At 54.6% G+C, this 12,825-nt stretch overlaps 2 protein-coding genes across 2 annotated transcripts in view; one reads left to right on the top strand and one right to left on the bottom strand.

The window, feature by feature from the left end:
• ESCO1 (establishment of sister chromatid cohesion N-acetyltransferase 1) overlaps positions 1-12,825 on the bottom strand; it is a 1,212,023-nt gene that overhangs the window by 491,113 nt on the left and 708,085 nt on the right. The window lies entirely within an intron of this gene.
• The window catches only part of GATA6 (GATA binding protein 6), a 29,574-nt gene continuing 26,550 nt past the window's right edge, over positions 9,802-12,825 (top strand). The window contains exon 1 of the mRNA XM_004273760.3: positions 9,802-11,500. Coding sequence (XP_004273808.1) covers positions 10,375-11,500 — 1,126 coding nt within the window. The 5' untranslated portion in view covers positions 9,802-10,374. The remainder of the gene's footprint in view (positions 11,501-12,825) is intronic.

Here is a 12,825-nt window from a genome sequence, read left to right as displayed (position 1 = left end):
GTTTTTGTTGGATAATTGCATGTCTTTAATTTGTGGGATTATAAACAGAGTAGTCACCTAGCTCAGGAGGAGCCAGAAAAAGTTATTTGATATCCACTAAGTCAAGTTTCTATTTTTATTCACCTCTGTAGAAGTAAACATTGTTATGGTCAGGAGAAAAAGCAACATCGTAATATACTCCAATCGGTGTTTCCTGATTGGTTAAGTTAAAAATCTGCCTTCTGAAGAAGGTAGGCAATAATTCACCTTCTTTCCTAATAGGTGAATACAATTTTCCTCTTAGATATTATGACAGTTTAGCTTTCTAGAATATGAAAAAAAAAGGGGGGGGGGAATCACACCTTTTTAATTCATGGATTTGGAACAGTGATTTTAAAAAAAACCTACTTAAATCTCTGCTTACCTTACTCAGAAAATTCTGATAGTTCAAGATAAATGAAAACATTAAATCATGTAAAATAATTACTTATGTCATAAATATGAAGTCCCCATATAGTCACCATACTGGAAATAAGGATATTCATGGCCACTGATGGCTTTTTGTCACTGTTCTGTGATTTAGTTGACTTATGACATATTTATAGGCAAAGAATAGATTATTTAGATAGCATCTTCCATCATAAGACATTTCAGCGGTTTGAAAACTTGAGCCTAATTTAACTGATCAGTCTTTGGAAATGAATCATTCCTTTTGTTTAGCCCATTGGTACAGTATTTAGATTAACTTCTAGGTTTATATTTAACCTGGGAGAATCCAAACAGCCAGATCAGACAGGTGTTCGTGGTCTTACTGGGGCCCTGACAGAGCTACACACAGAGAGGAGGACTCAAGTCATTGGTTTGTGATTAATGTTTATAGAAAGTAATATTTCTACCATTTTATGGATGGAGCAACTGAGGCACTGAGAGGTTACGCGGCTTGCCCTCGATCACAAGGCTGTTTAGTAGATCCAGGAAAATCATGTAAGCTGACCAGGATTTTACATCCAATTCTCACCAACTGTAAAATTTGCAAGTTACCGTGCCTGTCCCTGCCCACAGGCAGGTTACAAACTGGAAGTTGGAACTAAAATGAGAGAATGTTGACATCTCTTTTTAGGGGGAGGAAGCTACCAAGGTTCGCTTTGACTAACAGAGTTGACATGGGGGATATCGTTCTCTGGAGATCCAGCCCTCGTGGATCTGCTGGCTTTTTGCTGATCCCCATGGCTTTTGTCCATGAGGATTCAATCAGCCGGGGGACCACTGGCTGGGGTGGGGGGCAACAGGACTGTAAATCTGGGAAAGCTGCAAGTATTCAGGGTCTTGAACTTTATCAGGTTTGAATGTGTGATTGTGAAAGTAAAGAGCAGAGAAATGACAGCACTCAGTAAATCAAATGGAGAGAAGATCACGACTGTCAGAGAAAGAGAAAAACAGGCTCTGGGCACAAACGTGGCTGGAAACCTGCACAGTGTGGGAGACTTTTATGATCCCTCCAGATTTTGCCTCCTGAAAAACAAAGCTCTTTCCCCATCATTTTATCTAGAGAACAGTATTCTTTGTTATGTCCCATGGATTCTTTTTTAAGTTTTCGTTATTGCAGTTTAGATCTTGTTTTAGAAGATGGGATGCTATAAGAAAAAGAAAGAAAGAAAGAAAATCAATTGGAAAAAGTCTGGAATGGTCTAGATTTTCTTCTATCAATATTGGGTCCCCTAGCTTCTCACAGATCTTTATTTATTTTTAAATTCCTTAACAAAATGTGATTAACGTAGAATAAGTCTCCTGCATAAACAGCAATGCCAAATTGAAAGGCAAAAAGCATGAGAGTAGTGAGATGACCAGGTCAATTTAGCTAATTCTTTTTTCTCCCTTATATCTAACGCTAGTCCTCAACGTTGCCCTCCTTCATGGCCCCATCTGTTCATTCACTCCTATCTCCTGACAGAAAGAAGCTTTCAGGGAGGGGGGTGCTTCTGAGGACTGGAGTTCTTTTCTCAGAGCAGAGGACAAACCTTAAGATTGTTATCTTTGTCCTGTAGTCTGCTGCTGGCATTTGCAAAGGGAACAAGGAATTTTTCCTCTTCAAAGGAACCAAAAAAAGTAGATCTACGATTGTCTACCCCATCACCCTTTCCTACCATAATGCGATAAATAAAGTCCTCACTGCTGGTACATAGAAAAAGCCCAAGACCTCTGGTGAATGGCAGGTCTCAAAGTTGAATGAGTGCTCAAAGAAGTTCTTTCCTGGGAGTTAATTTAACTCTGGGGGATAGGTGGGTCTCCCCAAAAACTGAAATCTGATGTAGTAGGTGTAAGTCTATTACAATATAGATATTGGTAAAAACAGGTCATGCTTACACAGTGCTTACCATATGCTGGTTACTCTTAGCCCTTGATACATAAGACATCTTTTAATCCTCTCAATGATCCTGTAAGGGAGGTACTTTTATCAACCCCATTTTAAAGATGAGGAAACTGAAGCAGAGAGGTTAGGCAATTTGTCTTGGTCACTCAGCTAGGAAGGGGAGGGGTCATGATTCAAACCCAGGAAGGCTGGCCCAGAGTCTGGGCTCCTAGGAATTCCCTAGTGTTTGAGCTAGAACACCACCCTCCCGTTTTAATAAGCTCATTGTGAAGCCTAGAGGAAAATCCGAGCATGGGTACTTTTCTAGAGAAAGAAAAAAGACTCAGACATCTCCCTCCATCTTGAAAGTTGTCTGTGGTACTTTGCCTAACCGGCTCTACAGAACTGCAAACCTTTCAGACTGTAAACACTTCAAAACTAGTAGCTACCTCTTCTAGTTCTTCTTTGTGCAGTGCATACTCAGTACTGTCGCGCAAGTGCAGGAAACTGGAGGACTGCATGTAAGTAGACAGCCTTTTGGTCTTAATTCTCTGCATATTTGCAACACAGCTGGAGAGGTCATATTTCTGGGTGGCAAATGCAGTAAGTTTTTTTTTTTTAATTTCTTGGGCACTTTTTTTCTTTAATTGATTCAAGGAGGACATTAGTCACTTAGCAAACAGCTAAAGCCTATCATCTCATTTTTTTCTGCTTCCCCAATGCCCCCTGCCCCACTAGGAAACCAGTCACAAAGGTCTCTGAGCTGAGACAGCTCTGGGGCGGTGGCATCTGCACCCTGACCCTGGAATGGGCATTGCCTAAACACTTAGTGATACCTGCAAAGCCCAGAGAAAGCCCAGGTTTTGCCTGTCTAGTGGGATGGAAATTCCTGCATCTTTCTCACCTTCTTGAGAGCATAAATGGTCCCTTTCCCTCTGATGCTCTGATTTCTCTCACCTCCAGAGGCTGGGTAAGAGGTTAGGATTAGATAAGGTGAATGATTTGGGACTTCACCTTATTTGGAGGGAGAAGTGAGAAGAAAGACATTTTTAACTTCTGGGGCCCAGCACGAGAGGACAGACAGACGCTGAAGATACTGGATTGCCTTTTGGGATTCAGAGTCCTGTCTCTGATGTTGCCAGAGAAGAACAGATGGGAAAGGCAGAAGATGTGGGAAGAAGCCCCACAGCAGCAAAGCCCAGAGTGGTCTCATCTGTTACCCCCAGTTCCTTATCCTGCCGTATTTCAAAGTGGTAGAAAAGGCTTAAGTGGGCCTGGAGTATGGAGGATGTTCCATCTCCTTAAGGGGAGAAGCAGCAGCTCTGTGCAGGAAACTGAAAACATGGCATCTGACTCCCCAAGCCCACTTCTCAGTCCTGGATCAGGAAACTGGATTATTTTTTGCTTCACCTTTGGTGAGAGGGAAGGGATTACTCCAGGGTCAGGGCCTCAGCCCAGCTGGCAGCCCGAGGCTTTATGTAGTGAAGCCCGTAGTAATTAATAGTACTAATAGTAAATACCACACTTCATAACCAAACTCAGCCTGAGGATGGCTGAGTATTTGGACTGCTGCCTCCAACCTGGACACTGTTATTCTGCGGGTCCACACCCTCCCCATTAGCCTGTATGATCCCGACGCCAGGTTCCTTCCACCCAACACGTTCTGACTGGGGTTCAAAAGGTCTGCTTCGGACGACCAGAGATGGGGAGTAACACTGCCCCTAGCCCGGCAAACCGCGGGGAGCGGGGCACGAGGTCAGGAGTGGTTTGGCTTTGTAGTATTATTCAGTATCAGAAAATAATCCAAATGGGAGGTAATTTGGGTCCCACTGAGTTCGGTTTACTTTTTCTGCCTAGTGCAGGGGGGCTGTTTGGGGAGTCCAGCTCCGGCCTGAAGTCCCCGGCTCCCGGGACCCCGGGGCTTGGCACTCCCCACTTGGCGGCCATCCGAGATCGCGGCCACCAAGTGGGGTTCTCAGCGTGTCGGGACGCAAGCAGGCCTCGGGGAGGGAGGCCGGCGCCGGTGTGGAATGTCTTATCGGGATCCGAGAGCCACAAGCTTCCCCTTCGCTTCTTTAAGCGATCACGGAAAGACACCTTTCGATCTTTTGTCAGACATCTTGGCCCTTAATAGCTAAATTTATTTGGTTTAAAGCGGGCTTGGGAGAAGCAGGGAGGGAAAATCTTTCGTCGGTCATTGGGTGGCCTAGATAACAAGCTTTAAAAGAGAGAGGGAAGAAGAAAGTAAAAAGGTTAATGGATGAGGGGAGGGCTGGAAGGCGCCCAGCGTGGGGCTTTTACAGCGACCCTCCTCCGGCCGCCCCCTTATCGCGGCCCTAACTTACCCGCAGCGGATGAAGTACATTAAGTCACGTAAACAGCGCGCGGAGAGGAATGCCACCGCGGTGACCTTTCGCGCGCCGCCGCCGCGAGCCCACCTCCGCGCCGCGCTGGCGGCCGCCGGCGGCGCGCGGGGTCGGCGCGGGGATGCGGGGCCGCGGGGCCGCGATCGCTGCCGGCCGGGGTCCGGCGTGGGCGCTGCGCCTTCCTGAGTCCGGGGACCAGCGGCGGGCAGGGGGCGGGGAGCCGGGGCACGCGGTTGGGGCGACCTCTAGGCTGCGCACGTCCCGCGCTTCCGCCGTCACCACCTGATATTTCTAAGGAGTATTTTGGGATTTTCGAGAATTAAAAAACAAAACAACGACAACGCCCCCCCCTTCCCTCCAACAACTGTCAGGGCCCTGGGCGATGGCCTGCGTCGGAGTGACAGCCACCGAGTTGAATCGGAGAACGCGCCGCCCCGACCCGGCTAGTGGGCCCGGGCGCTGGCGGGCGTGGAGGACGCCGAGGTGACCCAGTGTCCTTTGGCCAAAGCGTCCCCGGGACGGGAAGAAATATGGTACAAGCGAGAAGGCCCCATAAATCTGCTGAAAAACAACAACAACAAAAAACCCTCTCAAGTTAAAACCTATGCTTTAAAGTCAGAAATCGTATGTATTCTTTTTCTTCCTGAGACGTCGCTGGAGCACCCAGGAGCTTGGTGAAATGATAAGAGGATGAGCTTAAGTTTGCGGGCGTAAAGGCGGATCCTCGGAAGACGCGGGTCCTCGTCGGGGCCTCGCGGCTCGTCCAGAAGCGGCGCACAACTGGGCTCCCAAACACCCTTCCAGTTTGGCCGCCAGGCACCCGCCCCCTGCCCTATTGGCGGCTGGGTTCGGGCTGGATTCGAGTCGCGAAGAGCGGGGTGGCGCGCGCGGCCCAAATAAATCAGCCCTGGGGACAGGCCTCGCCCGGGAGGCACCCCGCCCCCCTCCGAGGGTGAGGAGGGCCGCTCGCGGAGGCAGGATCGCTCCGGAGGGGCTACTCCTTGGGTCTCAACAGTCCCGAGAGAAACAATTTCGTTCCAGATTAGCAAATCCACCAAAAAGAGAGAGGCGTTAGGGAAAGAAATGGAAAAAAAGAAAGGAAAGGAAACACGAAGAAAACTTCTAAGAGCATGACCGTCTACCTGAAGCACTGTGGGGACCATCGCCAGCTCTTGGGGTGCACTTCTTCCTCTGCGCCCCCCTAATCCCTCCGGCCTTCCCGGACCAGCTGGGGCGCTCAGAGGAAGCTCAGAGCGCCGGGCCTCGGGTCCCTGGGGGTGGCTTTGAAAATGTGCCGCTCCCCGGGGCCCCGGGGGTGTTGTCCCCAAGGCCAAAGGCGATGCGTTGGGAAAACTGCAAACTGGAACAGTCAGGCAACCTGGCATTCTGTCTGAATAAACTCCACGGGTCAGTTTTGTTTTATTTCTCTGTTAACTGACAAGAGAAACAAGACCAGTCTAAAAAACCAGAAAACAACTTGTGACCCTGCAAAAGAGCAAACAATGACTTCCCTGCCCCCACCTTTGTTTTAAGCAATGTTCAAAACTGATTGGGAATCTGGAGGGTAAAATGCCTTGTCCTTTCTCGAGCCTGAGAACTCGCACGTTGTGGAGTTGGTCTGCGTCCCGCCGCTCACCTCTGTCTCAGCCGTGCCGGGGCCAGCGCACCCTCTCCCCGCTGCTGCGGATTGGCGGGAAAAGCCGGTCCCTGGGGGTCAACTATTGTCCAAGGAAATTCACACGGTCACCCACGTAATTGCAAATATAAGAAACACACACACAGCAGGAATCAGGTTCGCGCCGGGGGCTCGTTCTCCTCGGGGCTCAGGCTTGGAGGCCGTTCACAGCCCGGACTCCAACTCAGCCAAAGGACTTATTTATTTGTTAACTTGTCTTCGTTAGAAATCACCTCATTGAGATATGAATTAAAAAAAAAAACTTTGCTTTTGAGAGCAAGCCTCAGAAATATTTAAGAACAGTTGGACTCAAAGGAAATCAAATGCCCACAACCTTTCTGTAACGGCTTACAAAGGAGCTTCTGCAAAACTCAGTCTACATAAAAATTTGATCGGAACTCACGTAAAAAACAAAAGAAAGGCATTGGAAGCCCTGGTAGGAGTTAAGTGGACGGCGGACGCCGGGTTATCTACTTTGGTAGACGCATTCGATCGAACTCAGGTTAAATTTTAAAGCCCCTGGATCCTGCTCCAGTCGCCAGTCTCCGTTCCAGAGTTTTCTACCTTCAGTCTTTTCGGAATTGCGGGCACGCTGAAACTGGGAGCCGCCGCAGTGATTGGGGGAGGCAAAGAGGAATGTAATAAAAGTGACTAAATTGGATGAGAACGGTTTATGGACCTTTTCGGTAGCAATTTAAAATTCAAAAGTGTTTAGCAGCAATTTACTACGAAGAATGAAAAAAGAATCGCCGACTTCCTCGATTCCACTCTTTCCTCCCCCGCTCTGCCAGGCCCTGGCCCCTTGTCCCCCAGGATTCACAGGTTCATAGCTCACAGTCACATAGAGAGAAAACATACATTTAGCCAGGAGGTCTCACAATCTCTCGAAACCCTATTTTACTATGGCCCTACCTACCCCGGCTCAACTCTGCTCAGGCTCCTCTCTCTTCCCCAACTGGAAACATACACACACACACACACACACACACACACACACACACACACACACAGCCCAAACGCTTTCAGGGAGACTGACCTTTAGAAAATCATTTACTTCGATTTACCTTAAAAAAAAAAGTGTAAAAATCCATTGCCACAAAACAACTGCTCCTGCCCTAGTTAAAATTCTCTCTCGACAGTCTTCTGGGGTCACATCTGTCGGAAGAAATCCTTTTTGTGAGAGAAAGGGAGCGAGACATATATCACGGCTCCTGCCGCGGACGAACCTGCGGCCGCGCGACTCCCCGCTGACAGATCGGCGCTGATAACCCCGCGACGTTCATTTCCAGTCCCTTTGCTGGCTAAGGACCGTATCAGTTTGTACACAGTTGTGATAACCATTTGGAGGGAGCGAAGAAGGGGTGTGTATGTGAGGATGGGGGTGGGGAAGCGGTATTTCGCGCTGGGACCTGGGAAGGTGACCCCCTCCTCTTTCCAACGACTTATCTGATACTTACCTGAAGTTCTCCAGGGAAAGCTCAGAGCAAACGGGATACCAAAACTTGGAGAGCACCTCCGGGGGTGACCGGCGTGGAAACCCTTTTCCATTCTGCACACTTCATGGACTAACCTTTACGTACACCATGACCCCCAAAGTTCCCGTAGTTTAGCTGGGGAGGGCTGACGTGAACCTCCCGAAACTTCCCAGGAATTTAGTACATTTCTAAAAAGCAGGGCAGAGATAGGGAGCTGGGCACTCGAGTTCCTTTTTTCCTAGATCACAGGAGACGAGACCCCCGACGGCCACCACGACCTGAGCCTCAGGGTCTCGAGAAGAGGTTGGGAAAGTTTAAGGTCGGTCACACACAACTGCGGAGCTAAAAGCTCATTTAATGTGCAGGGAGGAGCGGGGAAGGCCAGCGGAGGAAAGCACTTTCCCCCCTTATTCTGGGGGGCGCGCTGACCAGGGAGCTGGCGCGTCTCTCCCGCTGCGGTGGCTGCGTGGGGCTGTGCACGGTCAACTCCTCCAGCGCCACCGCCGCCCCCCCCCCCCCGCCCCCTTGAGCGCGCGTGTAACTGGGGGAGGAGGAATGGGTGTGGGTCGCCAGCCAGGTCAGGCGTTCTGCCACCTCCGCCCCTCCCCCGGCGTCCCCGGGATCGGCGCCCCCTGGATGGACTCGCCCCTACTCCCAGGACGGTGCTCGCGGCTTAGCCCACACCCGCAGGCTGCGCGGGGCTCATTGTCTGCCCGGGCGGCGCGCTCCCCTCCCCCCGCCGCCCGCCGTCTCCTCCCCACCCTCTTTTCTCTCCTCCCCTAGCTCCCTCCTCCTCCTCTTCCTCCTCCTCTTCACCTCCAGCGCCCAGCTGCTCGCAGAGCGCAGTTCCGACCCACAGCCTGGCACCCTTCGGCGAGCGCTGTTTGTTTAGGGCTCGGTGAGTCCAATCAGGAGCGCAGGCTGCAGTTTTCCGGCAGAGCTGTAAGAGGCGCCTCCTCTCTCCTTTTTATTCACCAGCAACACCGCGCAGACCCCGGACTCGCGCTCGCCTGCCGGCGCCCTCGGCCTCTCTCAGCGCTCTGGAGCCCCCTCCGCCACGGCTGTTCTCCATGCGCAGCGCCCACCCGAGGTTCGGCTGCTTCCTCTCTTGCACGATCTCTCCTCTTTCCTCCTCTGCACCCCCCACCCGTCGCTGGCCCGTCGGCCTCGGCTCTCCGGCCCTCTGCGGGCCGCGATCGGCTCCGAGGGTTTCTACCTTCTCCACTCCCAGCAGGCACCCAGGTTCCCGGGACACCGCGGACCGACTTATGGTGTCTTTTCCTCTCCCCGAAGCGCTTATCTGCGCGCAGCCTTATCTCCGAGTTATCTTGGCGCAAAGGGGCGGGAGTCGGTAGTCAGGCGGGCAGAGACTTCTTTCCTGCTATCTAGTCCCGGTCTGTGTGTGGGTATTAATTTTAGTATGGTTATCTCCGATGAGCCCAGGCGATTTGGAAAAGCAGCCCCGAAAAGGCCAGTCCGGCTGTATTTCGCCTCCCTCCTCCACCCCCTCCTTGTCTCCCTGTCATTCTTCCTGCTCTCCCCTTTGGGGTGGCCTCGGCTCCGGGGCGGTCTCGCGTCCCCCCTTACATTTCCCCCTCCTTTTCTCTGCGCTCCGCTCCACCCCGCTACGTCCGATTCCGGAACGGTCTGGCCTTTCCGCGGCTGGGGATGACCGCGGGGTGGGCCGGGGTGGTCTGGCCGGCGTGGCGCGGCCGGCGTGAGCGCACGCGCTGGTGGCTGCAGAGGCGAGCGGTGTCTTAAGGTGTGCGGCGCCGCGGGGACGCGGGTTGGGCAGGAGACTCCGGCCCCGCACGCACCCCGAACTGCCTATGTCCCGAAGGTCCGAGACTGCGATCTCCGCCCTGCGGCCCCACCTTCCAGGGCTGGGTTGCATTTCTCTCTGGGGCTCGAGTTCTGTCTCGTCAGCGCAGTCCGGGAAGCTCTGGGAAAGCCAGTATGGGAGAACGCGGCGGTTTCGTTTTCGGGAACAGGTTGCCTTCCCTGTGCTAATGATTTTCACGCGGGCAGCTCTCATATTGAGGCATTCCGGGCGAGCGACCCCCGTACGGAGGAATGATAAGGCAGCGCCGCCACGCACGGCTACTTAAAAAGTTCCTTTGTGTGCCATCAGCCAGGAGGGAGCCACTTCGGGGCGGAAGGAAAACCTCGGCCAGCCTCGCAGTCACCCTTGGGGTCTGGCGCTCGCGCTGATGAAGGATGCTGCGGAGGGGGTGGGAAGGGAGCGCGAAGGGACCCGAGCCGTGCGGGTGAGGGAGAGCTTGTATCCGGGTCCTGGGAAGATCCTGTGGCGGCTGCGCAGGCCCCTTGCCCCTCTCCTTACCCACCCCTTGAGCCCGGGGCAGAAACGGGATCTCTGAGGAATCTCATTAGCCAGGGAGGCGAGTGGAGGTAAGATGTCGTGCAGCCTGCGCTTTGGATAACTCCTTTTTTATCTCTCCTCCCGACCCTGTCTCCCTCCCCATCCGGTCTCAGGAGCTAGAAGTCAGCTAGGAGGGCGCCGGACCGTGGATGGCCTTGACTGACGGCGGCTGGTGCCTGCCGAAGCGCTTCGGGGCCGCGCCTGCGGACGCCAGCGACTCCGGAGCCTTTCCAGCGCGGGAGCCCTCTACGCCGCCTTCCCCCATCTCCTCCTCTTCTTCCTCCTGCTGCTCTCGCGGTGGGGAGCGCGGCCCCGGCGGCGCCAGCAACTGCAGGACACCGCAGCTCGACACGGAGGCGGCGGCGGGACCCACGGCCCGCTCGCTACTGCTTAGCCCCTACGCCTCGCATCCCTTCGGGGCTCCCCACGGACCTTCGGCGCCGGGGATCTCTGGCCCCGGGGGCGCCCTGTCGAGCTGGGAGGACCTATTGCTCTTCACTGACCTCGACCAGGCCGCGACTGCCAGCAAGCTGCTGTGGTCCAGCCGCGGCGCCAAGCTGAGCCCTTTCGCCCCCGAGCAGCCCGAGGAGATGTACCAGACCCTCGCCGCCCTCTCCAGCCAGGGGCCCGCCGCTTACGACGGCGCGCCCGGCGGCTTCGTGCACTCGGCGGCCGCCGCGGCTGCGGCCGCGGCCGCGGCGACCTCCCCAGTCTACGTTCCCACTACGCGCGTGGGCTCCATGCTGCCCGGCCTGCCGTACCTACAGGGGGCGGGCGGCGGGCCCGCCAATCACGCGGGCGGCGCGGGTGCGCACCCCGGCTGGCCCCAGGCCTCCGCCGACAGCCCCCCGTACGGCAGCGGAGGCGGCGCGGCGGCCGGCGGGGCGGCGGGGCCCGGCAGCGCCAGCTCCGCCGCGGCGCACGTTTCGGCGCGCTTCCCGTACTCGCCCAGCCCGCCCATGGCCAACGGCGCGGCTCGGGACCCGGGGGGTTACGCGGCGGCCGGCGGCGGGGGCGCGGGCGGCGTGAGCGGTGGAGGCGGCAGTCTGGCGGCCATGGGCGGCCGCGAGCACCAGTATGGCTCGCTGTCGGCCGCGCGGCCGCTGAACGGGACGTACCACCACCATCACCACCACCACCCGAGCGCCTACTCGCCCTACGTGGGTGCACCGCTGACGCCCGCCTGGCCCGCCGGACCCTTCGAGACCCCGGTGCTTCACAGCCTGCAGAGCCGCGCCGGAGCCCCGCTCCCTGTGCCGCGGGGCCCCAGCGCAGGTAAGGGTCGCGCCGCGGCATGGGAGTCGGGGCGCGAGGGGGTGTGGAGTAGCTACTTGACTTGGGCCCTGTTTCCAGGGCATTCCTGTCTGGGTGCCCGGAGTCTGACCGCGTTGTTGCGGTGCTTCTGTTTTGAACGAGAGAGACTAGATGCGCAGATATGCCTCAGGGTCTGGGAGGAGGTCCAGGGACTTGATGGATAGCGACTGGAGTGGGCAGTTGGAAAAAAATGAGCCCAGGAGGAAACGGACAGGGCCTGAACTTGGTCGCAGACTCCAGTTTGCCTGGGTGGAAGCGTGAGAGTCCATTTGGAGGGTAACTTTAGGAGCGTGTTGGCATACGATTCACCCTCTCCTCCAATACACACAGTCACACCCAATTCAACTCTCCCAAGGTCGGGAGTTGCGTGTGTTTCCCTCAACGAGAGTGTTTAAAGAGGTCCATGGTGGAAAAGGACCTAGTTGGCATCTCCCTGACCCTCAGTGAGAGGGCAAGAAGAGAGGTCAGCCTTGTGACTGTCCCGAGGGAAGGCTGGTGCCGGGGCCCTTTTGCTTGGCATCAGCAGGCCGGCGGGGTGTCGTGCTGTTGCTCCTGCCTGCGTCCCCCAGGCTGGGACCAGGGATCCAGGAGCACTCACGCCTATTCTTCCTCCGGAACCCAGGCCAACAATTTTTCAGTTTCCAATCCCACTCATGCTTTCCATTCCAGTGTCTGGGGGCAGTTTGGAGTGAACTGGGAAAACACAATTGTCAAAATTCCTGCAAATGCCCCACATCTTGAAGAGTGTTTGTCCTGCTCTTCAAGGACAAGGGAGGGTGTGAACTGTTGTCTGGCCTGACAGAGGCACGTTGGCTTTTTTCCTCAGCTTCAGGGTCCTTTTTCGTGCTTTCAGAGGTCTTTCTTTGTATTTAACCTGTTTGATATAACCTGACAGTCTCCTAAGACAAAAAAATGGGCTTGTTTTGGCCGTTGTTTCTTTGAGGGGAGCTGTGGGAGTCAAGAAGTGGCAAAGACAAGGAGGCACATCAGCCTAAGGTACCCTACCTGGTGCTCTCAGGCCCCAGGTCTGGGCTTCGCGGGAGAGCCCTTCACTTAGGGACAGCAAGTCTTTTAGGGACCCTAATTAGCGAGGGTCAAGTGAGGCACTGCCAGCCTTGTGTTCAGAGACAGCCTGGGAATGCTAGTGGCCTGAAGGTGTGAAGGATCTTATTTGAATTGCTCTCTCTCAGTAACATTGGGCTGAAAATCCCCTCTCCTCTCCTCTCCTTGCAAAGCTGGTCCTGGAGACCATCTTTATGGTCTGTGTGTAGAGTGGGGCGGTGGGG

This window comes from Orcinus orca, chromosome 15 (genome assembly GCF_937001465.1).
Source record: "Orcinus orca chromosome 15, mOrcOrc1.1, whole genome shotgun sequence".
Classification (NCBI taxonomy): domain Eukaryota; kingdom Metazoa; phylum Chordata; class Mammalia; order Artiodactyla; family Delphinidae; genus Orcinus; species Orcinus orca.
Note: the sequence above shows the minus strand (reverse complement) of the source record. Positions and strands in the feature narration are given on the sequence as shown.